Here is a 26,486-nt window from a genome sequence, read left to right on the forward strand (position 1 = left end):
TGGGATCTGAGCATGTTCAAAAGAAGATGCAGTCATGCACTTCTCTGGATTTTGGCTTTCATCTACTGTTCATATTCCTGTTAAATAGTGTAAAATACACTACTGCCTGAAGTGGCAAATGTTAACTTTTCCCTTTTTAGTAAAGGTGCCCTATTTCCATTCTGTGTACTTCAAAAGCTGTTTGTACAGTCCCGTTCAGTGTTTTATTTGTATAGTGAATTTCCACTAATATTTGTTTGTCTGCACACAGTAGTAGAGGATAAAGATGTTTGCAGGTTGCATTCCAACATTTTTTCCTAATGTTACAGGTATGTCTAGGTGCATTTGCAGTTTTGTAGCTTAATTTTTTTTTTCCTGCTTTTTGTTAATTGCCTAGTTGACTGTGGGCTACTATATCCTGTAAAAATGAAGGAAGACAATAGAACAACTATTTTTGGTGTGCCCAGTGCATGCCCTAGTAGAACACTTGCCGTGTTGTTTATTGACTGTTAGTGTGCATTCTAATTTGTGTTTCCTGGCAGTGTTGTTTGTGTTGGTGGGGACGGCATGTTCAGTGAAGTGATGCATGGTCTCATTGGAAGAATGCAGAAGGACTCTGGCATAGACCAAAATAATCCCAAAGCGTCGTTAGTCCAGTGCAATATAAGGATTGGCATAATTCCTGCTGGTAAGAAAGGGCTGACTTTCAGTTTAATTTATTCATTCATTCTTGAAATTTTTTCCTTATTCATAACTTGATGAATTTAGGCCTAAGTGTAAGATCTGAGCAATGATATTCTATCAAGACACCTAACTAAAGCTGTTTGTATCCATATAACTTTTTTTATCACATGCAATTTTACTTAGGAAGAATATTTTGTAAAGGAAATCAAATCTTAATGTATAACTTCAGAATTCAATAACTATTTTTTCTTTTGTGTCTTACTGTATGGTAATATAAGATGTTGACAATAATACCCTTCTAAATGCATTAAGGAGTGGAATTTACTAAACAGAAATTTACCTGATAAATATTACTCCAGTTCCAAATCCACTAACTTAGTTAGAATTATAATGAGAACTTTCTGCTGGTCTGGCAAACTCCAAACAAATGCTAAGATTACTGGACTCTCTTTTCTTACATTTTTTCTTGCAGCAAGTACAGGGCATCTACAACATTTCAGCCACTTTTTTCAGGCAGTCCTGACTGCTGTCATTTGAGAGAACTCATTCTCCAAACTGGGGTCTTTCTTGATATGATTGTTGTCAATATTATTGAGCATAAAGGCATTCTTTGGATCAGTCTAACTGTTTTCAATCTGGTGTCCCAGCTGTTACCTCATCCTGCCCATTTGGTCCTTGAAGATTCCTTCAAAAGCAGATTAACAAATTTGCTTTCTCTTACAGGACTGAATTAACTGTTGTAACTCTTTAATAGAATCAGTAATTTTGAGGTCTCTCTAGGAATACAGGGGGACGGTCCAGTATCCTTTCTATGCTGTTTGCTTTTCTTGTCTGATGCCTGAGCTTTGAATTAAAGAACTGGGCATGAAATAAACATTGTGAGCTTCTGGTTAGACTTAAAATAAAGGCTTCTGAGAAAATTTAGTTCAGGTTGTAAAACTGTACCAAGTGAAGTACAACGTTTGTACTCTCAAACTATAGGTGACTAATTTTATATTCCTTTTGTCTTTATGAAAAATGTATCCAGACTCAAACATTCTGATTTGTTGCTTTCAAGAAGCTTAATCTTTTCTGCTTGTAGTATAATAAATGTTTGGTATCTAAAAGTTACAATGTGAATATCCCCTGATGGTTTTTCACCTTCCTATTATATTTAAGTATATTCTGATTTTATTTGTTAAAGCTTTGTACTAAAGTCAGTATGTATAATGAACTTCACAAGAATAGAACTCAAAAGTGTTCTTCTTCTCCTCCTTTTTCTTACTTGGGCAAATTTCTTGAACTAAAGGTTTTTTGCTTTCATGACTGGTTTCAGAAGATTTTGCCTACTGATGATATGTGACCATAAGAAGATACAATTGAAAAACCAGAACCTCAACATTAAGAGCTATTTCTTTGTCCTCAGGAAAGATTAACCTTGCTTTTTCAGCATTATCTTAATGCATTTTTTCATTGGGTGCATTGCTTTTGCACTCATAATGTATGATCGTCATTGACATTTTAATTTTGTTAGCATGTATCAAGTCACTTCTCTTACATATTTTAATGTTTTGTTTATTGTGTTTTGTCCACGGTATCCTTTTGCTATTTGAATGTATACTGTATGTTCTATTCCTAGAACTGACATGAGGTACAGTCTTGTAATCAGTGCTGTAGTTCCAATATTTTCTCCAAGTCATTATTCATATCCCTCAAAATTTTTTATAATGATGTGTGAGGAAGCTGGCCTTCAAGTTCTGTTAATTAGGTGTTTGGAAATAGAGAGGATAATATATATCTTGATCTGTTTGTCTGTTGTATGGTATTTAAAATCATCCATTACTGTATGTATGGGAAAGTACTTATTTATTGAAAAAGGTAGTCAAGTCACTGAACAAATCTTGACACATCTAGTCATTACAAATTGAGTATGAAAAAGCATAACCCTCCCTTAAGGCAGCAAGATTTGGGGTTTTGTTCTGGTTTGTATTTTTCCAGCCCCTGGTGAAGCTGTTCTCTATTCATCTTTGCTTGATATAATTGACCCCAACAGATACTCTATCACTAGTGCAAGAAGTCTGTTCCAAAAATAAGTGAAATTCTTAAGACCTTTTAAAAAAAAAAAAAAACTAAACAAATAGTCCTGAAATACAAGCCAAAAGTAATAATGAAATACTAATAATACATCTAAAAAACTTCATCCACTGTGTTCTACTTCTTTATAACCAACCTTTTTTTAAAATATCCTAGGAACTCATTAATAGATATTGAAAACAAAGACTACTTATAGTTTAGAGATGAAGATCTAAAGCTCTGGATGTCTTCTGATACATAGAGATGGTTTGCTTGGTGATGACAGGAGCCTGGGTTATGGTGACAGTGGATCAGTATTTTCACCTTGTGTATCACTTAGTTCCTGATATCATTGTATTAAGAGAAACGTGGCAGGTTGTGTTTTGTGGTTGTGATTAAACAGTTTCTGTATTCAAACAAGCACTAAATTCGGTAGATAGTCTTTGCTCAGAGACTGACAGTTTAATTGTACAAAGGTTCAAAATTACAAATGAAAGAGATTTAATGCTAAAACACTCATCTAAATGACTGTGTTTCAGTGATAAGCTTTATTTCATAGCAGAATTCCATTGTGCAGGCTCTTTTTTTTAATATTGAATCCTATTTGTACATCATGATTCTGACTTTCTGGAGCAATTCCCTGCTTGGCTCTTTTTTTTTTTTTCCTTGAACAGTTGTGTCAGTTTCCCAACAGCCTCTTTCCTTAGTGTTTCTTATTGTTGAAAAATATAATTTATTCTTATGCATTATGGAACATTTTTATTAAATAATTTGTGGTTTTGTTGACCCGGATAAAAGACTTCTACTCAAATGGCAGTTTTAACTTCTGAATTTCTCTTAGTTGCAGCCATTCTTCAAATCTGCCAGTGGAAATTGAATATTTGCCATTGTAAATGGATTTGCTGTTAAGAGTACGTAGAAGCAGTACTGTATTTCTGAAAACCTCTGTTTAGTTATATTTTCCTCTAGGCCTTCAAAGCTAGTTATTTCTTGTTAGCCTTAAAAGCACTTTCAGCCATGTGGTCTCACTGCATTCAGACTAGTAATATGTGTCCATAGAATGATTCCTGATATAGCTTGGACACTGAGGTTTCATCCACATGTTTTAGTATTAAAATTGCACCCTCTGGAGTAAGCCAAATAATTTGCTGTTCTTATTACATAGAATAGAATGCAGTTCCTGGCATAGAATAGGAGAGCAAAGCTGTCAACTGGTGTTCTTTTTTTAGATTAAAATAACTTAATAGATTAAATATTCTTAATGATCTTAGCAGATAGGAAAAAACAAACCCACTTCACTCTGGGTTGTTGTACTGCATTCATTGCAAAAATCAAGTCTGCAACCCACTGTGGGGGAAAAATCTAAGCCCTTGGGACTACTGAATAAAGTATAGACAGAAAGTTAATAGCTATATTGATTTTAGGCTTCTAGTGTATCCAGATGGCTGTGTTCTGGTGGTCAGCTCTGTAATGTTCAGGACTGAAGGATGTAGTATGATTATCATCAGAATGTTGATGTGTCACTGTAAAAGTTAAGAATGCGAAAGACAGTACAGGCTTCCAGTATGAATGTAATACAGGAAGAAGATGGAGGACTCATTCACAAACTTAAGAAACATCGAGTGTGTGACTGGACTCATAGCGCTGCCATTTAGAGTGTAAAAATTATCTTTAAAATGTGTTAAAGCATAGCAATAAAAGCTATATTTCTTGTTTGATTACTCCAAGTGATCTGTTCTCAGCCTTCTCAGCTACAAAGCTTGTAATGTTTAATGATCTTTGCCATTTAGTTAGCATCTCATTTCAAAGTTCACTATATTCACTTTGAAATCTGAAGTACATGTTTTATGCTCCTCCTTCAGTACTTTAAATCCATTAAACTTCTTGAAATGACAGTCTTAGAGCTAAATACTGCATTTAATATAGTGGGCCTGCCATGGAGACAAGTCAATATTACTTACTCCTGTGATGTTAATTTCATCTCTAAAATCTGCCATTATTAGATTAAACCTTTTTTGTTGTCTTGTGTTACTGAGCTTATGCTGAAGTAATTATCTGCCAAAAAAATCCTACTCCAAAGTCTTTCTGGACTGTTTCTATTTAAGCCAGTCTGTTGTTCTGCAGATGAAACTTGACTTCTTGGTTTCTGTATGTGTAAAGGAAGATACACAAAACTTTGAGTACGTACATGGGTGTAAGCCCAGACCCTTTGTCTCTCCCTGTAGCAGTAGCTTCTCCCCTTACTTTTGAATCTGCCAGCTCCTTCTCATTTAGGAAGCACTTCCCAGAAACATAGTTTTGTAGAATTTTTCAAAATATTAAATGCTGTTTGATCCAAAAACATGCAGTTACTCTGTCTTTAGGGTAGCTTACCTGATAGTTCATCTGTGTGATGACTGCATGGATTATGGATTCACAAAAACTCTGCACAAATATGAAACCCCCCACTGAAGTTGCTATTCTACCTTTTTTCTCTACAAATACTGTTCTTATACTGATTTGTCTGAGGATTCTGTAGGTGCCATGGAAGCATCTGCCTCTGTCAAGAGTATCTCACATAGAGCAATTCTCATGAGCTCTAAAAGTATTTCTATTTCTTTATTAAATTCACTCCTTTCCATAGGATCAACATCTAGCTGATTAGCTTCTGTCACCTGCTTAGTTTCATACTTCAGTTGCTTTTAATTTGTTTAGTTTTCCATCAATAAAAGCACAAAAATAAATATTTGTACCCCACACCATGTGTGTGTTCTAGTTTAAGAAACCTTAGTTGTAAGTTAGTAGTCTAATCATGATTCAGATGATTAAGTCTAGCACTTTGGCTGTCTGTTGTTGGTCCACCAATCGATGGCATGAACTCTTCCATACAACCAGCAAATTATCTGATTTTTGCTTAACCACTTTGGTGGTTCTATTACCAATTTAAACTTGTGAAGTGGTGTCTGAGTGTACCTGTCTGCATGACTTGTCTACTCACAAATATCTAGCAATGTTCACATGCAAATGGGAAATCTGGTGATCTAGCTGTACTTCATTCAGTGTAATGCAGTTCCTCACTTTGCTTTTTTTAATTTTGCTTTAACAAAACTTACTTATGCAGAGTACGTGCTCATTCATGCTTCAATAAATATCTTGATCATTATTCCTTGTGACTGATTAATTAAAAAGAAGGATTTCCTTAATTTTTATATCATTAAATGTATTTATATAAAAGATTGCATTTTTCATACTTGCGGAGGAAAAGAACATAGAAGAACTTGCTTGTATAATAACCATGTGGCTGTATGAGACCTAATAAAAAACAGACTTTGGGGAAATGAGTGATGTATGGTAAAGATTCAAAGTCATTATACCTACTTTGTCAAAGACAAGATTTGTGCCTTCTACATATTTCATGTTTTCAGTGAGTTCTTAATAGCAAAATATCTGTGATGAAAGCTTTCTTTAGCTGGGAGAATTCAGACATTCAGTATCTGCCTGTGGTATGGTGGTGTGGTGCCACCATCGTTGAAATGTACTGGCCCTATGCAAGATGATTGTAGTGCTAGAGTAGGACTTGGAGGACAAGCAGAATAATCTTCAGCACTGGTGGTTGGTGGCATTTTAGATAAAGGAATATCCTTAAGGTGAGTTTCAGTTTGAAACTGACACTCAAATTTTCATGCTTACATTTGGTGTCTGCAAGTGAGATGGGCATCTGTACTTATAGCAGGGCTGTCTGGTCAATAGGATCAGCAGAGCCTGTTGATCTTCTTTTGCATCTGCTTGTCACATGCAGATGTCCTGCTTCCCAAGGCCTTCCACTGAGGTCTGTGTGTGAGTACCTTGACTCAAGCTGAAGCTGCCATCAGCTATTCCTGACAATATGTCCTTGACCAGAGCAGAAGCTTTGGCATATTGTCTGCAGTGTAACATGCACACATATAGCTGTGTGTGTCTTAACCTGAAGCTTAATCATTGCTTTGCCTGCTGATTTTCTTCCCTACTAACAAACCAATGCAATAATTAGTTTCTATACTGAATATGTTTCTGTCCCTTCTTTAAAGTGAATTAGGAGCCAGCTAGCGAGTAGTCCAGCTACTTTCTTCACATTTGCATGTAGTTCTCTGCAACCCATAAAAACCTCTTTTTATGTTCGTTCACTCAGGCTGTTGCCCTTAAAAATCCCCAAAGAAAATCTGGCAGAATATGTGTATAATTTTTCTGTTGGTTTAGCCAGAATGTACAATACCCACCACTTAAAATTAGTCAAGAGTCATGCTCTATGGGAAGCTTCTTGCCCAAACTGAGTGCTCTGGCAATCCTAAGATATTAATCATGAGATATTATTCAAGCTATATTTACATTCTAATCCTGCTTTTCGTATTAGACTTATACTGATGAAATAACCCAGATTTTGGTGGGTTTGTGTGTCCATCTGTTCAGAATGTTGTGTCAGCAGTTGTAGATTCCTCATCTAGTGGAGATTGACCTAAAGATCTAGAAGTCTTGTTTGATTAAGTATTCAAAAGAATTCAAACCTTTAGTCATCATGAACATTTTTGTGACCTTTAAACAAGTACTGTTAGGTTCATGCTTGGTGTAGTGTTACGGCAAGTTACATTCATATGTGTGGAATGCCACAGTGGTTACATCTGTGTAAATAGGTCACTGGTTTTGTTGTTCCATACTACCAGTTCCAAGAGGAAAAAAACAACAGTATTTTACTGGTTGGTATGTCTCCCATTTTAGAATCTCCGAATTAATTTCAGACTTCAGTTGTAATTTTAGCCCTTCCTTACTAGTTAATGAATAGAAATGTAAATAAGATCTGTGTAATTGCCAAACAGATGAATCAGCTTTTAATTGAATAGAGAAGATCACAGGGAGATGGGCGTCTGGTTGAAAAGTAGCTTGCATGAATTCCCCTCTTCTTCTCTCATCTGTAGTGTAAAACCACTTGAAAGCTCTGTTTGCATCAAGACAAAGGTAATTGAGGTAATTGTAGGAGCAAATGCACACAGATGTGGAAGAAATGAGAAATGTTGGATGAAGTGTTAGGCTTGTACATTCAGCAATAGAAATTTAGGTCAGATATCTCAGTGATTGTTTTTCTTTTCAAAAGTAGTCAGAATTTTCTGTCCATGAGCACAGGAGACAGTCTGAAACTTGGCAGTAAAGTATAGCTTCAGCTTTAGAAGTCCACTTAAGATCTTCTTTTACAGAACTTTAAATGTGGCATGAGATCATCATCTGAGTACCTCATCTGTTGTGATACTGAGGGAAATTGGAGTCCTCTGTCCTGCAATGGCATATGCCTGTAATGGTACACTGGCACTGTCTTGAGCCTCAGCCTTGTAGTGAGAGGTCTATTTAGTCACACTGTTTCTTTTGTCCTGCAGTTCTGTTATATTCTCTTTAACTGGCTCCTGGAGCTGCTGCTTGCTCACTGTGATAGATTGCTGCATAACATTTACTCTGTAAAAGCTTCTGTCCTGCCATTCACAGGCAGGGGAAGTGGTGCCAATCTTCTGAAAAGGAAAGGATTTTCTTTGCTCCCATTATTAATTGCTAATGCCCTATTTCCAAAATGAAAAAGAACTAAAAGTGGTTTTTAAATAATGATTGCTCATTCCTCCATTATTAGTTTTTATTTCAATTTGATAAGGCCTCAGAAATCAAGTACACTGTATTTGAGCTGCTCCACCTAATGTACTGGTAAGAAATCTGAGAACATGTATGTGGACAAAGTTTATCTTTTCAGACATCTACCTTTGACTTTGAAGGAATTCAGTTTCATGGAAGGGATGGGAAAAACTGTAAGATAAATTGGGAGTTAGGTGCTGCAACAAATACACTTCTGTATATCTGGATCTCGTTCCAAGTCCCTGCTGCAGAGCAGAAACCAGATCCCTATGCTAGGCTCTTGTTTTTTATAGGAAACAGGGGGAGTTGTCTATTTCTAAACAGCATATAAGTGAAACTTAAAGCTTCCCCGCTTTCTTCTTGTAGGTATTTTGCAGCAAGTCTGTAAAGGTACATCTCTGTCCATTTTGTTACCCTATCTAGAAACTAATTCCTGAAAGCAAGTATTTTTACTCATTTTCAAATAATAGAACAGAGTAGAAGTTTCTGGTGTAAGATGACATCCTGAAATTTAGATCAGTACCACAAAAAACAGCAGACCAGTCAATTTCTCTTCTTTTCATGAGATCTCAATGCGCAAGAAATCCTAAACAGAGAAGAATCAATGTATGCCTGCCTCATTTGATTTAAAAGCTATAATATAATAGTGAAATTTTGCATGTAAATTAGCTTACTTCCCTTCATAACTGCTACATATTTATTGCTTATATTGTGAATTTTTTGTACTCTGTATGGAGAGCATTAACTTGTATTCATGGTGGGCGGGGGATGTTATAGTTTAAATAATAAAAATAATAATATAGTATTCCTGTATTTACTTTGTTCCATAAAATAGAAAAGAGCAAACCAAAGGAACATAATGCTTTTATTTGGAGGACTGTGCCAATAATACTTGTTTTGCAAAGATACAAATTGATGTCTAGTTTTTTATTTTTCAGGATCAACAGATTGCATATGCTATTCAACTGTTGGCATTTCTGATCCAGTAACTTCAGCTCTTCATATTATTGTAGGTGAGTGGTCGCAGTTCGCTGTGTTGTTACAAAAATGATGGAAGTAGCCCAAAATACTATTTTCATTTAGTTCTTTCTTTATGTCTGTGAAATATAATTTGAACATAATGGCTGAGTTAAAATACAAAGTTTTTTTTCTGGGATTTAAGTCTCTGATTTGAAATATGGGAGGTTAAAACTAATTGCTTTCTCTACAGTAACTCATTGTTTTCAAGGGATCATAATATTTCAAAAATGTTGTGCTAAAGTTTTCATTAATGTCATTCTTTTGAAAGTAGTAAAATGCAATAAGCATCAGTTGTTGGACTATATCTCTATATATATGTATATCTATCTTAGAGAAAGCTTTGAGGAATGCATGTACACTTGAATGGTACTATTTTGTGCCAGTTGTCCAATTGTCGTGGGCAATTCAGTATTCCCTTGCCAAGTTAGAGTCATGATACCTTCTGGTATCATTACTGAGTAACAGCTGCAGTTTTAGGATCTGGTGTTGCAAAGATTTACACATGTGCTTCTCTTAATCTATGGTTTACTCTACTCGGCATCTGTGTAGTTAAAGCCTTTGGACTAGGATTGGAAAGATGTGGCTCTGCTATATCATAGTATTGTAGCTGTTTTGTTAAGTCCCAGAATCACAGAATGGGTCAGATTGGAAGGCACAACAGTGGATCATCTGGTCCAACCTCCCTGTGAAACAGAAAAAACTCCAAACACCAAAATACCAAACAAAGCAAAAAAACCCAACCCTAAAACTCCCACCATCATTCCAAAGTTTGCATGAGGAGGACATCAGAGAAGTGGTGTGTTCTTAGGGATTTCCAGGACTTGACTGGATAAGCCCTGAGTAACCTGATGTGACCTCATAGCTGAACCTAGTCTGAGTGGAAGGTTTGATGAGAAACCTCCAAAGGCTCCTTCCAGCTTGAATTATCTTCTGATAGTATGACACAGAGGTTTAAGTAGTACCCAGGAGATGTACAAGAGATACGGCATCAATCTGCTTAGGGAAAGGGGCTGCCAAGCATTGACACAGGGTGCCAGTACTTAGAAGACATGTAGATGTGGCATTTAGGGACATGGTTTAATAGTGGCCTTGAGAGTGCTGGGTTAATATTTGGACTTGATGATCCCAAAGGCCTTTTCCAATCTAAATAGTTCTTCAACTCTGTCCCCTCCTACTGCCACAGGGTGAAGGACTGTACATTCTTCATTACATGTTTTTAGCATACTGAGCCCTTTCTTCTTAGTGTTTAATACTTTTAAAGTATGAAATTAAATTGGTATTAAAAATTATGTTTCCTTTTCTTTATGTGTAAGAAGTATATGCATTTATGACATATATATTAACATAAATGCAATATGTATTTTTTATTTTTAATGACTTTGCAGTGTTAAAGTTACTATGATGCTTGCAGCTGCAAATAAAATAAGGCTTGACAGACCCTTGCACTTCTAATCTTCATAGGTGACTGTCAGCCTCTGGATGTCTCTTCTGTACATCACAACAACACATTTTTGAAATACTCCGTGTCATTGCTGGGTTATGGTTTTTATGGAGATATATTAAAAGATAGTGAGAAGAAGCGGTGGATGGGTCCAATGAGATATGACTACTCAGGTAATTTTTTTAATTACTACATTATTTTGTCAGCATGTAAGCATATTGGAGTAGTTGGTTTATTCTCTCCAAACCAATCTTCTTCCAAGCTTGTAACATCAGAAACAGACTGAGCCTGATTTTAAACTCCTTGTAGTACCACGTATATTGGATTACATTATATAAAGCTCTGTAACTTTAGGGTTAACATCGAGAGTGGGCTCAGTAAAGTTGTGTTGAATATGTGCCACCTATTGAAAATGGCCTAAAAAGTAATAACTTCTCTGTCCTATCATTTTGACTTTCTTTTTAGTCACTTAAAGAGAGAGATAGGCACTCCTCCATCTTGAACATTCAGTTGATGGAATGAATTGTTAATTTTGCCCTTATATAGAGAGATGAGTGATTTAGTCTTGTTACCTAATATTTGGATAAATCTTATGCTAGTGGAAAGTATCTTTTGCATTGTTTGATTTATCTTGTGTTAGGGAAAGAAGGTACATGAGGAGAATTTTAGTGCAGGCAAATTTTAAGATTCAGCAGTGATATATAACAAGTTTTTTAGTTGGTTTTTAAAGCTGTCAAGTGAAATAATGGCATTTCTGACAAATGTTAAAACATTGGAGTGGTGTTGTGGTATTTCCTTGTTCCTTACAGTCTAAAACATCGTAAGAAAAGGATTTCTGAGCTTGAGGAGGGCTACTATTGTTTTGCAGTCCTTAGAGAAGGAAAGAGATGAAAAATCAAGGAATGTATGCAGAGATGTTTGCAATGTGGATTTATAATGACTTAATGCTGCATAATGCCTTTTTTTATGTAGGCTTCAAGACTTTTCTTTCTCATCACTATTATGAAGGAACGATTGCTTATCAACCAGCAAAACGCACACACGGATCTCCACGAGATAAAGAGAGCTGCAGAACGGGGTAGGCTAATGTTTATCTCTGGATATTTGGTGTGAACTGTTTAAAAAGGCCTGTACATAAACAGAGGTTACAGAACTGTTGGTTTTCATATCAAAACATTTACTCTAAAAGAGGTAAGCTTGTAAAAACAATTATTGACTCATTAAAAAGAACACCTCATTTTATCAGATCATTAAACAAAAATCTAATAAAATATTGTTAGCTGGTTCTCCTCCTCCCTCAGTTTTAAGTGAAGCAAAATATAACAGCACAGGACCAAGTTACAAGATGCTGAGGATACTATGCTGTGTTCCTTCTAAGAAATCCAAAATCTTGATGCCTTGTAGCTTCTACAAATGGAAATAATAATTCAGAAATTCTCAAGTGTTCACATCCTAACTACATCTAGAAATTTTAGTGGTTGTTTTAGTGCCATAACAACAGCTGGCATGGCTTTTCCTGAGGACAGGTCCTCTCAGGAGTCAGCCTATTTAGCCTGTTTGTATACTACTATGGTGCTGTATGAATTCTGTGTGATATTCTTTCTTCACTTGTTTCTTTAGTCAGGGGCCTGCCTTAATCTCCCAGTGCTCCTTCCTTTCTCTTTGCTTTCACCTGCTTGAAGTTATGCACTAGTATTTATTATTTCTCTTTATATATGGATTTAGCTATCAGATAAAGTACTTGTCACAGCACCAAACAGCACAGCAGGATACAGAGAAGCCACAAACTTTGTCCAGAAACAATGAGACTGCTGTGCTAGTGCTGTGACACACTAGAGATCAGACTCCAGTATCAGCTGGAGCAGCTTTCCTGACCCATCAGGTGCCCTGATGCAGGGGAGGCTCCAGAGGGAGAGAGCTGTCATCCAGGTCTCAGGAATGGAGTAAGGAATGCCTGGTGCCTCACAGGGGATTTTTTACTTCCTTTACTGCTGGAAGGGCAGTAGGGCCAGGCACAAGAAATCTAGGAGAATCCTGGAGTGTGGTAATGAGATTGATCATGCAGGTGATTGACAGGCTGGCTAGAACAACTGCTCTGCTGGTCTTGTTACAGAAAATAAAAAGTGGTGGTGTGGTGGTTGAGGGCAGTTTTGGCAGGGGTGACTGTGAGATTATAGAGTTTTAACTTCTGAGAGAAGTGAATGAGATAAAAAGTAGAATTGCAGCCTTGGACTTTGGTTTATTTGGGTGTCTTGGCAAGATTCCATGGGAGACTGTCCTGGAGTACAAAGAGGCCTAGGAGAGTTAGTTGGTACCTCCTCAAAGTTCAAGAATAATCCATTCTGATACTCAGAAACTTGAATAACCAGGATAGAAAAGCAGTTTGGATGAGCAAGGAACTGAGTAGTAAACACAAGGTGAAAGTGGAATGGGTTACTTTGGAAGAGCACTAAAGACATTGCTTAAACATGCAGGAATGAAATTGGGAAAGCCGAAGCTCAGGCAGAGTTGAAATCAGTGAGAGATGTGAAGGATTTTTGTTTTTATGAAAGGATTATTTAAATATACTGGTCATAACTAAAGACTGAAGAAACTATGGGCTGAAGGAACTTGCTGATTAGTGGCATGGTGAGCACAGTGATAAGATATATCAAAAAGGCTACAAAGTTACTCCTTTACCCCATTTTTCACTAATGTAGGTTCACCCCAGGCCATAGAGGTCCCCAGGCTCCCGGGTGAAGGGGAAACAGTGGATGTTGCACACCTTGACTTGAACAAGACCTTTGGTCCTGTTTGCTGTAGTATTCTTAAAACTAAGTTGATGAGGTGTGGACTAGGTAAGTGGGTGGGTGAGAAACTGGCTGAACTGCTAGAAAAGTTGTGAATGCCAAGTGTGCCTGGCAGCCAATTACTAGTGATGTCCCTTGGGAATATTTGGCCTAATACTGTGCAATATCCTTATTAATGACTGGAACAGTCTCAGAAAGTGTGTTCTCAGCAGTTTGATGGATGATACCAGATTGGGAGGTGTGGTTTATCTTGAAAGTCAGGGCTGCTATTCAGAAGGATCTCTGTGGGCTGAAGAAAGAAATGGCTGATAGGAATCTCCTGAAGTTCAGAAGATGTAGATGTCCTGTACCTGGGGTGGAATTCTCCCATGCAAGTGTGTACACTGGGCACTGACTGGATGGAAGGCAGCTCTGCCAAAAACATCTTCAGGATCCTGGTGAGCAACAGCTGTACCTGAGTTAGCAGCATGTCCTTGCAGCAAGGAAAGCCTACCTTATACTGAGTTTTCTAAGCAGGAGGGAAGTCAACAGGAGTGATTCTTCCCCTTCACTGAGCACTTGTGAGATGGAGTGTCTCCAGTATGTCAGTGTCTTTCACTGTTAGAGCAGTCAAATGTTGGAACAAGGTGCCCAGAGGTCTGTGGACTTCACCCTCACAGATCATCAAAACTTGACTATCCTGATCCTGTAAGACCAACTTTGAGCTCTCCTGTGAGACCACCTTTGATCACATCAGAGATCCCTTCCAACCTGTGTGGTCTTGTGGCTCTCTGCTGCTTTGACCTTTGACATCCAGTAATCTTTAGAGCCCTACTTAAATAACTGCACTGCCTGCAGGGCTATGATTATTCATGCCTCATGAGGATTGTCAGTGGTGTGGTGCATCTTGTGGTGAGGGAAGATCTTGTAATGACTGGGTAAAATAAAGTTGAAATGAGTAATAGTGGAAGTCTTTCAGGAATTGAATGGTATTTTTGTTTCCAGATGTTACATCTGCAAGCAAAGTGAGAAACAGCTGGCAGAACAGAGCAAGGAACATGGATTAAAACATGAAGGTAATTTATCAAAAAGTAAAATGTGATAGTATTACAAAAATTTTTTTTTCAGAAGATAGCAGTTCAAGTGTGCATGTATTTTGGTTTTTTAAACATCGAGTTACTTGATAATCCATTGTTTCTTTGAGCTTACAGAAAACGCATGTAAGTGTCATTGCCCCCTGTACTCAGCACTAGTGAGGCCACACCTTGAATCCTATGTTCAGTTTTGGGTCCCTTGCTTTAAGAAGGACATTGAGGTGCTGGAGCATGTCCAGGGAAGGGCAGCAAAGCTGGTGAAGGGTCTGGAGCACAAGTCCTGTGAGGAGCAGCTGAGGGGGCTGGGGCTGTTCAGCATGGAGAAAAGGAGGCTCATGAGAGACATCATCACGCTTTAGAACTGCCTGAAAGGAGGTTGTAGCCTTGTGGGGTTCTCTGTCTTCCAGGTTATGAGGAAATTACCTCAGATTATGCCAGGGAAGGGTTAGTTTGGATATTAGGAAAAATCTCTTAATGGAAAGGGTAGTCAAGCATTGGAAAAGGCTGACCATGGAAGTGCTGTCCTGGAAGGGTTCAGAGGACACATGGATGTGGCACTTGGGCAGATACAGTTTAATGATGTTAATTTGATATTTGGACTTTAATTTTAGAGATCTTTTCCAAACAAAATGATTTCTCTGACACTATGATTCTAAGTAGGTGAAAAACACGTAAGGTATCTTGTCCATCTAAACCTCAGAAAATTCTGATAAAATTATACTAATTGTATATTTCAGTGTGTTTAGTTTCTTTAAGAAAAATAATCTTCTGTGAGCTAGGGCAGTGGATTTTTGTGAGAAGGACTGGATAAACTGTGAAGTGTCATAGAAGGAAGCAGTTCATTAAGGTAGCTTTTAGAATAGACCAGGATTAAAAAATTCTGTTTGGTAGCACAAATGTCATCCTACTATGAGGCTGTGAACTTGGACAACTAGTAGGTGATCTAGTGGACTTCAGTATTTCTGTACAACATCCCACCAATACTCACTGTAAATGAAAATGAAATTTCTGTCCTCCTTCTCTAGTCATGCTATTCTCTCTAGTCATTCTCTCTTTCAACCCCATTCTAACCCCTGTGCAATACTCACTGTAAATGAAAATGAAATTTCTGTCCTCCTTCTCTAGTCATGCTATTCTCTCTAGTCATTTTCTCTTTCAACCCCTTCTAACCCCTGTGTACACTTGTGTGGTTTTTTTTTTCTAATGGGCATAACTTTTCTTTCCTCTGGTATAAACAAGTGTTAATGAATGCTCTTCAGTCATTCCCCTAGTTATATCTCTTTATGTCTGGCTGCTACATCCTAATGGGAAGAAGTACTGATATTGCTACACTTGAGGCCTTGCTAGAGAGAGATAACATAGATTCACTTGAGTTTTGCCTCCAGCTTTGGTTCATCATCCTGGATAAACCCCTCTTGAAGAGCAGGCAAGCTTCTGTGGCTACTTCTTTCTGCCTTTACTCTGTTTTTATTTCTTCTTGTAGAGCCCAGTGCATGCAGTTGAAATTTTCTTGATGAGCATTTGGTCCTTATGCCCTACATTATCTTACAATTGTAGTTTTTTTGCACTGTGACTATGCCAGGTTCTAGGTATTTGTTAGCAGAAAGATTATCATACTGTAGAGATTCACTGGTAGCATAAAGATTGCTGTGCAACTTGAGTTCCCATTACACTTGTTTAGTGCTTTCATCCTAGCTGCTGCTTTCAGATCTTTGATGTAGTCAAAAGATGGTCAAATCAGAATATTTCTTGGGTTATTTTAATCTATGGCCAGATTTAGCTAAAGAAAATTTTTAGAGTATAAATAATGCATAGAAATAATAATATAAATATGACAGTAGATTTTTTATAAGAAAAAAAAGTGTCTTTTAAAGAAATGATTGTAGCTATAAATTGCCAACCCTTTTTCTTTTGTTTGTCGGGGGTTTATGTGCATTTTTTCATGTTTGTGTGTGTTGTTTGGTTTTTTGTTGGCTGGTTTGTTGGTTCGGTTTTTAAATCTGCCTTTTTGTTACCTTTCTTCTATCAGAGGAGCTACTAGAAAGCTACAGGTTAGTTAGCAATCAAGACAGTTTTAGCCAACATTGCAGGTGATATTAAGCAGCTGATTATGTAGGATATTGTTTACTTTATTCCATTCTACTTCTGGTAGCTGGCTTTCTTTGCAGTGTAGTCTCTTATCCATGCAGTACTGGTAAGGAAATAATACAATCAGCTACTTTTGATTCACTATAGAAAGGATTTTAAATCTCCACTACACATAAGCTTTTCACTCAGCAGGGTGTCTTGGCTGATTCATTCATTGTGCCTACCAGGTTTGTGTGTAATTCAGATAAGTTTAGAAGGATGTTGAGTGGTTGTTGCTGAACATATTTCTTTGTATTGTGCAGGAGTCTCTGTGCATGTGCTGAGTAAATGTTGACTGTTGGCACTTTATGCTGATTTCAGCAACTTGCAGTGTGTGCACACAATAGGCCACTGATGAGTGTCACTTATGCACTCCCTGCTTATGACTGCCCTACTGTAAGATATTTTGAGCAAATAATTTGTGCTGTTACAGTGATACACACTGCAAAATGGTTATGAAAGCAGTTGTTCATTTAAAATGTGATTGTTACCCTGACTTCGTGCTTACTTTGAACAGTGAAGGTGTTCTTGGGTAACATGCTGAGATTTATACCAGATGAAAACCATCTATTACAGTAACATAAAGAAGCATTTTACCTTAAGCATACTTAAAATGTTGATGCATATCTAGACACACTGATGACTAAATTACTAATGCTTCTCAGTGAAACAGCAAAATAATTTATCAGTAAAGGGAGATGTTTGCATTTTGTTTGTGTGTCAAAAATGCCTGTTGTTTCCAGCTCCAGTAGTTTATGTTCTGTTCAGTTGCCTTCATTTCAGAGCAGGGTCTTGTCATTTGCCTGCAGCCTGAACTATATTCTATAGTCTGACATTTAGGTATGTCTCATCTCTCTTAAGATGCACATTTTGAATCTGATTTAAATTACTTCTTTAGGGAATGTCATGTTTGAAAGCAACACAAAAAGATCAGCAGTAAAGCAAGCAATATTAAAAGCACTGTGGCAAATTAAGCAAAAATATTGAATTTAAAAGCCGTGATTTTTTCTTGCTATTTCTGATTTGTTTCTCAGGAGGTGGAGGGGATACTCTAGATGGAAAAATTATAATAAAGTTTTTTGTTTTAAGTCTTTTGTCACATTATAAACTTACATGGTTTTTCCTGGAAAACTGTTTTTCTTGTTCTGTTACTAGAGAGTGGATAGTAAGAAGTTTCAGTTGAATTCTAGAAAAAAGAGAAGTTCAAAGAATGAAGAACAACTACAAAATACTTTGGAAACAATTTTTTTCTTTTTATTTTTCCTGATGTATAGAGCCTGGAACACATTGATTCAAAATGAATGCATCATAGATTTCAGGTTCAAAATAACCTAGACAATTGTAATAATTATTCTCTAAATGTGAAGTTCCTAGAACTGAGACAGTAAGGAATATCAGAATTTCAGGACATTAAATACATAGCATAAACATAATCTGTAATCCCATCAGAAAAGCACCTTGAAAATCACTGTAAGTCAACCAAAATGTGGGGAACTGAATCATGTTAGAAGTTCGAGTCCATGCCAGTTAACATTCCTCAAAATCTCTACCTTATATACATAAACAAACTTAAGCATTTATTGTTCACTCCTTCATTATACCCCTACTGGCACTTCACTCTTCCCAGTCTTAGAACATGTATATCCATAGTCTGTTTTGCACTCATTACTGCTGTGGAATTGTTCATTTGAAATGAGTCCACTTACATTGGTAGGAGAAAAATAGTGTTATGGCTGCCTTTTGGCTTTTTCTTATTGCAATAAGGAAGACAATTATGTGTAATCTAAAAATAAAAAAGGCATTTTACATATATTTTTATCCATGTTCAAGAAAATACAGTTTAGGCAAAAACTCTGCATTGTCTGCCAATGCTTCTTTGTTCTAGAAAATTCCTCTGCTTCCTGGTAGTATCAATACCAGCACACATTTAATCTCAGTCTTCATGTAATCTCCAACAGAGTTTCAAGGTATTGAAAAGAGGCTTTGTGTTGTTTTCCAGAAATCTCTGAAGATTTGCATACAGGAACATTTAACTCTGTTAATAGTTCTAATCTTGGGACATTTGGGGCTAGAGTGGAAGCAGACTCCTGATATGCTGCCTGCTGGTCCTTGCTGCACCCTGAGTCATCCCTTCCCTTGGACTTTTTAAAAACATTAAGTTGCTGCATTGAGGCAGAAGAGAAACATTGCTTCAGAAACCAAATACTAAACTACAATCCTTGCATCATTGTTTATTTAAGATTAACAAGTTGAAAAGCAAAAACAGAATTTAAAATGTTAATCCCTCTGAACTTTCACACCACAAGATTTGTAACTTGCCTGTCTTTTCCTTTCCTATGGCTTTGCAGGTTTTCCCAAATAGCACTGATCCTGAATTTGACATGCACAGGCCAGAGCAGGCAAGCAGCTGTGGGAGATAGTTGCTTTCTCCCTTCTGACTGTGACTTTCTCTGTTAGTGTATGAAAAACAGATACTTAAAAATATTATTTTTAAATGTAGTTTATTTTAGCTATTTATTGACAGTACTTGAATATGGCCAGGGAAGATTTTTTAAGTTGCTATTGATTGCTTTTTAGTCTTCTTGTGAGTAGATCAAATGACTACCTATCTCCATGTCTTTACTGATGTGTTTCAGAAGGTGAAGAAGAATGGAAGGTTATAAAAGGGAAATTTCTAGCCATCAATGCAGTAAGTATGAGCTGTGCCTGTCCACGAAGTCCAAAAGGTCTTTCACCAGCAGCTCATTTGGCAGATGGTTCAGCAGACCTCATTCTAGTTCGGAAATGCTCCAGATTTGATTTTCTACGGTATCTTGTCAGACACACAAACCAAGATGATCAGGTGTGTATTCCTTTTGACAGTGTCCATCAAAGGTGTAAATATTGGTATTCTTATAGGACAGAAATAATATCTATAAAGCAGGTTTGTTTGGGTTTTTTTATATTTATGCATTTTGTGTGATGCAATCTCAGCATCATGGGAAAAAAAAGCAGCTCAAAACATTTTACCAAAGTCAACTCCTTGGCTGTAGCATTTTAACAAAATTCCACTTTTGCCATCTGAATTCAGTTTTGTAACATTTTCCGTGTATTTGCTGTTTGAACAATATTTAAAGTTATTTTATCACATCTGTGCCCTCATGTAGTTGTCATGAAAAACTGCTCACGGCATGAAAAACGACTCACAGCATGAATAGCTGAGGTATTTGTAGTGAAGAATAATAAATCACTTTTGGGAACAGTATGAAAATGTGGTTTAGAATTAAGTTACCAGAACTGCAATTTGATTGTAAACTGCAGGCTTTTAGCAGTATTTCACTACATATTAGTGACCAGGATGAGCTTCATGCATTCAGCTTGAAAATTATTTCTTGCATGTGTTGTAGCTGTCAGGCAGGAAGATTCATCACTGCTTTGGATCATAATATCTCTTGAAACTGAGCTATGACTGTGACTACACATATTTAATATTTGTCACAACCTGATTTTATTAATATCTTCTGGAAATCACTTGAACAATGGGCTAATGTCATATCTAGTGCATAAAAGCAATAAAAATTGCTTTTACCCCATGTCTCTCTGGGATGTGCTGGTTTTGCACTGGAGATTAAATGCAAGGTTGTACATGTGTCCTTATCTCAGGTTAATGTCCACCTTAAAAACCCTTCTTGGGAGGCCCTTCTTGAAGACTTAAGGAAATGTGAAAAAAAAAAATAAAAGGGTGACTGTACATCAGTACAGATTGGTTTTCACATTTGCTCCCTTGTCATCCCCTTCCTGTAGATGCACAGAGACATACTCCATGGCCTTTGCTAAATGACCTGTCTGTATTCCATTCAGCTTGCTGAATAGTTAGCTCTGTATCTGTTAAGTTGCTTTCAGGGCTGATGGGGGCATCCTCTAATTTATTGTCCCTTCAATTAATGATGCCTGCTTTAAAGCATTTGTTCAATATTGTAGTGTAAATCTGCAGCCTGGGTTTTAAGAGCAGTCTTCTAAGTGACCTGCTTTTTTTAACTGAATTAACTAGTTAAAATTATTTTTATTTTTTTGGAATGTAATGGGAATGTGGTGGGAACACTCAGGTGTGTCCCCCGAAGAGGGCAGGTTTGACACTATCCCTTGCAAGACTGTGGATCTGTTGCATCATTTTGCATCATGTGCTGTGCTCTGGTGCAGGGTCTGGGGGGCCCCTTTGAGGGCAGCCTTTGATGGGCCATGACAGCCCCTGTGGTGTCCCTCGTGTGGATGTCCCTTGGATGTGCCTTTCCAGGGTGAAGGGCCTCTGGAGCTCCTCTGTGTAGCAGAGGGTGGGCATTCACTGCCCCTGAGCAGAGGCTTTTTCACCACACACCCAGATCCTCTCCTCCTCCCTCCTTTGTGTGGGTCTGGGGAGCCTGGCAGCTGATAGCCCCAGGGCTGTGGTCTCCACCCTGAAGATGCTGGGCTTAATCCTCCTGTGAATGTATTCTCCTACCCCAGCCCAAACCTGAGTCTCTTATCTCCATCAGCTTGCAGCCCAGGGCCTCAGTCAGGAGGTGAATTCAGGGTGGGATGGTCTTCCATGCAGCTTTTGTTACACAGTTTTGCTATAATAGGCACTATACAGTGACCATTGAGAAGTAAGTTTCATTTTGGCTTTATTTTTTTTTTTTTTTTACTTGTTCATTTTTTCAAAAGCAAATATGACTTCATACCTTAGGTAAGCTTCTCTAGAAAACAGGAGTGGACAGACTTTTCTGGAGTACAAAATGCTGAGTAGTTTTGCACATCAAATGTATTTAATTATAATTGCCTGATTTGCCTTTTTTTTGTTTGTTTGTTTTTTGTAGTTTGACTTTCCATTTGTAGACGTTTATCGGGTTAAGTGTTTTCAATTTACATCAAAGCTTTCAGAAGACAATGAAAGCAATGTCATGGACATTGGAAAGAAACGTTTTGGCCAGTTCTGCAGAGATCATCCAGCCTGTTGCTGTAATATTGTTAATAGCACCTGGAATTGTGATGGAGAAACTCTGGATAGTTCAGCAGTTGAAGTGAGGTAAGCTTCAATTTTTCTGTCTATATAGCAGAACACATTAAGACTTCTCATTGATTTTAAAGATGCTTATAACGACATCCCAAAAAATGCCTGTGCATAGCAAATTTGAGTCTTCTGATAATAAATCTAAATATTTTTGTTACCATTTTGAATCCTTTCCAGAGAATACTGCAGCCCTGTATGTTTAAATGATCACTATGAGTGAGATGGATGGCCCTACCTTTAAAGTCATACTTACTTCTTAGGAATTGTTATTTTGTGTTTAAAGTGCTGAAAGTGAAGATGGTGTTGGAAGGATTCTTTTTAAATGTATGGAATGCCTCATTACTCTGAGCAATAGCTTTTCCTGCTTGCCTAAGTAAACATCTTTGCCTCACAGAAATACTGCGTATGTCCCATACTTTGTGGTTTTTTTGCACACAGCATAGTCTTATCTCCAGTCTTCACATATGGAGAAAGAATTTTGCAGTTATGCAAATAATCAAATTAGAAAAGAAGTTTGTGAAATTTGAAAGGGTTTTTTGGTTGGGGTTTTTTTGTTGTTGTTGTTTGGATTAGTTTTGGTCCTTGTTTTGTTTGTTGTTTTTAGAACAAAGGGAACGAAACCCATAATATTTACATACAAGTGTGTTGTGTTAAAATATAATCCCTTAGCAGTCCAAAGGGGGCTTTTATAAATGCTGTATATTGTACAAGATTGACTCATCTGGGTGCCCATAGAACTTCCTGTGTGGACAAGGGGCATAAAAGAGGATACATCCAGCAGTCTTAGCAGGGAAGGATTGTATCTAAAATGAGGGCATGGTTTCTGTAGTCAGGAGTAAGAAACTTTGTGCAGCTGTTTGCAGTTAATGGATTATTACAATTAAATTACTAGAATTAAATATGTGGTACCCATTTATTTCTTACTAATTTCTATATTTTTCAGGGTTCACTGCCAGTTAATGAAACTGTTTGCAAGGGGAATTGAGGAAGACTGTAAAGATGAAGCTGCCCACAGCCAGAGTAGCATTGAACAATTACTATAGACATTGTTCCTCCAATGGGGAGAAGAAAAAGTAAAAGCTCAAGGAAATTGAGTAAATATGCATTTTAGTCAAATTGACAAGTATTTTAAACTTCTAGAATTTTTTTTATGGCTTCACTATAATTTTAGACATCTTACTGTGTTTAAAAAAAAACCATTGTAATCATTAAAATATATATTGGAGCAATGTAATCTGTTATGTTAGAAAAGATGGCATTGGCCTATATCTGTATTCATGATGACTGATAAACTCTTTGCTTTTCTAGAGAGCTAATTTAGTAGCTGTGTTGCAATAATATCTAAATGTTATGAAACATTGGACTTCCACTGGCACCAAGATAAGACATTTTCAGTGTCTGAGAAGATGTTTTCTGCTGGGAGTGTTATGTAATTGTGTGTGGCTTAAATGCTGGACAACGGTGTTGTCATTAGCTTTTTTTTTTTTTAATTAAAATATTTCATTTTGTAATTCTGACAATACCTTGCAACTTATCAATGCAATTCAAACACACATTCCTGGCTTTAAGTAATAACAATAATAGTGTACAGATATTTGAAAAATAAAAGCACAACTATATACAGGTCACACCTCATCCTATATATTCTGTCTTTGAAGGTTTCCTTGCATCATGCTTTTGGAATTGTAAAAGGTTTTATGACTATTTGGATGATACCAAATACTACACAGTGCAACTGAAAAGTCTTGCAAGCAAATTGCGGGAGTACTTGTATAATATCAGGAAGGCACAGGAAAGGAAAATATAAATAAGTTCTCAAACACCAGCAAGTTTTAGGTTTTAATAATATCTGATATTAACATATTAAAAGCTTCCCTCTTCACAATTCTCTGGACATTCTACTCCATGTGTTAAAATATCTTTGCAAAATAAGATGTTGAAGTGTTTAGAAATATGATTTGATGATTGAAAATCCTTAAAATAATCTAAATAAATATGAAACAAAATAATTTGCTTTGTGAAGCCAAGGGAAGAAACTGGCATCTGACAAATCATTAATTCACTGTGCTGATTTGTTTTTATAACAAAAAACATTAGACTGTCATATAGAGCTATGGAGTGATTATTTAAGTTGTATATAGTTTTGTGTATTGTGGCACATACATTTTTTGTGTCCAGGGTTGGGGCTAAATTTTGCTCCTCTTGTACAGCTTATTCCTGTTTGAGGACAGAAGTTAGCCCCTGTTCTGTTCTCTTTTAAGTGTTTCTTTAAGTTCAAAATTCTCTTTAAAACTGACTTTATCTGAGGTTTTTGTGTCCAAACAGCTGATGATTCTGTATTCATGTATATTTATATGTACTTCTGTCATCCAGCTTGTGTTAGTTTCATGTCTCTCATATATGTGGTCAGTGTAAGCCATGGTGATTGGTCATTTCATTACTGAAGCACTTGAATATTGTTATAAATGGCAGGTTATTTTTTTTTCTATTGAAGTTATTTACATTCCAGTTTTGTGTATTATCAAAATTGTGTTCTATATCTTTGCTACAAAGTATTATTCATATTGCTCTGTATGAAAAAACACTTGCAAATTATATTTGCCTCCAGTACAATCACACAAAGTTTAGGAACTTCATTTTGTTGTATAGTATTTCAGGAAAATACTTGAAGACTTTTTCCAAAACTACTGCTCTTTGCTTTCCTTATTAATGCAATGAGTTGAAATGTTGATTCATCCAGTGTTTTTTTTGACACTTCTAACACAGGTGTTACATATACTGTGTTTTTAAAGCCATGTTTAATAAATGAGATTGTACTTTTGAACTAACATCCCATTGAAAATGAAATTATGCAGTTTTACAAGTGTGAATATTTTTTGAAAGTGCCATTTGTTAAAAAATGTCAATAGTTATTATGGTTAATCCATGAATATTGTGAGAGTACCCAGACTTTGAAGTTACAGTAATTCTTGTGCAGGAGGTCATGGTGCACACTCAGCTTACCAACAGTGGAGGCATTGCAGCTATCCAGAGCGCATTCTCATCAGTGAGAACTGAAATAAATAGTAACCAGCTCTTTCCATTAGTTTACTAGCCAGTCATAAGACCCCCTACTTGAAAAATGGAGACTTAATCTCATAGTGAATACATATTGAAATGCTTTGAATATTTGAGTATCTGCAACTGAGTGCTTGGCGTTCCCAAAGAAAGCCACAGTGAAGGTCTCCTTTCTGAAAAAAAGCCACCAGAAAAGGATGAAAGATCATTGTATAGTATTGTAAAGAAGTGTGAAAAATAATAAAGGTATTGCAACATAATAAAATTTAAAGGTCATAGGTAATAGAAAAGCTGCATAGTTGCATTTGAATAATTCTATTTGTAGCATATTAAAGTAGCAAAGCACCATATGTGTGTTCTATGACATGTCCAGTTTATTTTTAAGGGCGCTGTGTAAGTAATGTGTAAGTAATGTCTTCTTACCTTTTAATTCTAGGGATTTTTTTCTCCTAATGTAAACTTAGTATGGAAATTATGTATAGGAAAACCAGTTTTGATTTTTCTTTTTTCCCAATCTTGCTGGCTTCAAGATTAGAAAATGTGTTCTGTTTTATGAAGCTAGGGCATTTCATTAAAGAAATAAAACTGCGTTGTACAACAGCACATTGGTGTTCTTTTCACAACTTGATTTGAAAAAAAATCTCACTTTGACAGAAATCTGGCAGTAGTATGCTTAATGTAACCACTGTGAGTAGATCAAACAAAGTGAAGATCAAACAGAGTGAAACAATTCATAACCTTCCAGTTGGGTTGACAACAGTTTTGTGGCAAGTGTGAGTGTGAACAAACACTGAGAGTGGAGGAAAGCAGCTAGTGAAGCTGGACTTAGGCTAGTACTAAGCAACTCTACAAGGGTAAGCTGAATATGAAACTTATTACAATGCAGGTATTTAGAGTTGTAATTACTGTGGAAGTAAAATAAACTGCTGTTCTAAGAAGCATAAATATGTATTATACTATAAATAGTGTGGTAAATAGAGGGGGGATCTAGAGTTTTGTGGCAATAACTGCTACAGATGAAGTATGTATTCTAAGTAAAACATGTTCATTGTAGATAAACTGGGCACAGAAGGAAAACATGCTTTTCAGCAGACACTTCTGCTTTTGAAGAGTATTGTGTTTGTGTGGCAAGGCTTTGGTAGCTGGGGGCTGCAGGGGTGACTTCTCGATGGAGGCAGCAGAGGATGCCCCCATGTCAGACAGTCATTTCCCCAGCCAGCTCCAAGAGGGACCTGCCACTAGCCAAAGCTGAGCTCATGGGATGGCATTGCTAAGAACTTCTGTGATAAATAAGAAAGGGTAAAAAGTGCTGTTCAACAGCTGTGAAAGGAGTGAGTGGAAAATAAACATCCTGCAGATACTTAAGGTCAGTGAAGAAGGGGGAGGAGGTGCTGCAGGCACCAGAGGAGATTGCCCTGCAGCCTGTGGAGGACCTCACTGGAGCAGGTGGATGTGCCCCCAGGAAAGCTGCAACTCATGGAGAGCCCATGCTGGAGCAAGTTTCCTGGCAGGGGCTGCAGCCATGGAGAGAAGCACATACATGAGCGGGTATTTTTCACAGGAATTGTGGCCCATGGGGGATGCTTTCCTCCTCAGGAAGGTGAAAGAAGTAA

At 37.0% G+C, this 26,486-nt stretch overlaps 1 protein-coding gene across 3 annotated transcripts in view; it reads left to right on the forward strand.

The window, feature by feature from the left end:
* CERK (ceramide kinase) overlaps positions 1-25,473 on the forward strand; it is a 41,678-nt gene extending 16,205 nt beyond the window's left edge. For all 3 annotated transcript variants that reach the window (XM_041474635.1, XM_041474634.1, XM_041474636.1), the window contains 8 exons: positions 522-667; positions 9,279-9,353; positions 10,822-10,974; positions 11,774-11,879; positions 14,575-14,645; positions 19,427-19,632; positions 21,623-21,831; positions 22,760-25,473. In XM_041474635.1, the coding sequence (XP_041330569.1) occupies positions 522-667; positions 9,279-9,353; positions 10,822-10,974; positions 11,774-11,879; positions 14,575-14,645; positions 19,427-19,632; positions 21,623-21,831; positions 22,760-22,859 (1,066 nt within the window). In that variant the 3' untranslated portion in view covers positions 22,860-25,473. The remainder of the gene's footprint in view (positions 1-521; positions 668-9,278; positions 9,354-10,821; positions 10,975-11,773; positions 11,880-14,574; positions 14,646-19,426; positions 19,633-21,622; positions 21,832-22,759) is intronic.
* The last annotated feature ends 1,013 nt before the right edge of the window (positions 25,474-26,486 follow it).

This window comes from Pyrgilauda ruficollis, unplaced genomic scaffold (assembly GCF_017590135.1).
Source record: "Pyrgilauda ruficollis isolate IOZ18807 unplaced genomic scaffold, ASM1759013v1 scaffold33, whole genome shotgun sequence".
NCBI classification, from domain to species: Eukaryota; Metazoa; Chordata; class Aves; order Passeriformes; family Passeridae; genus Pyrgilauda; species Pyrgilauda ruficollis.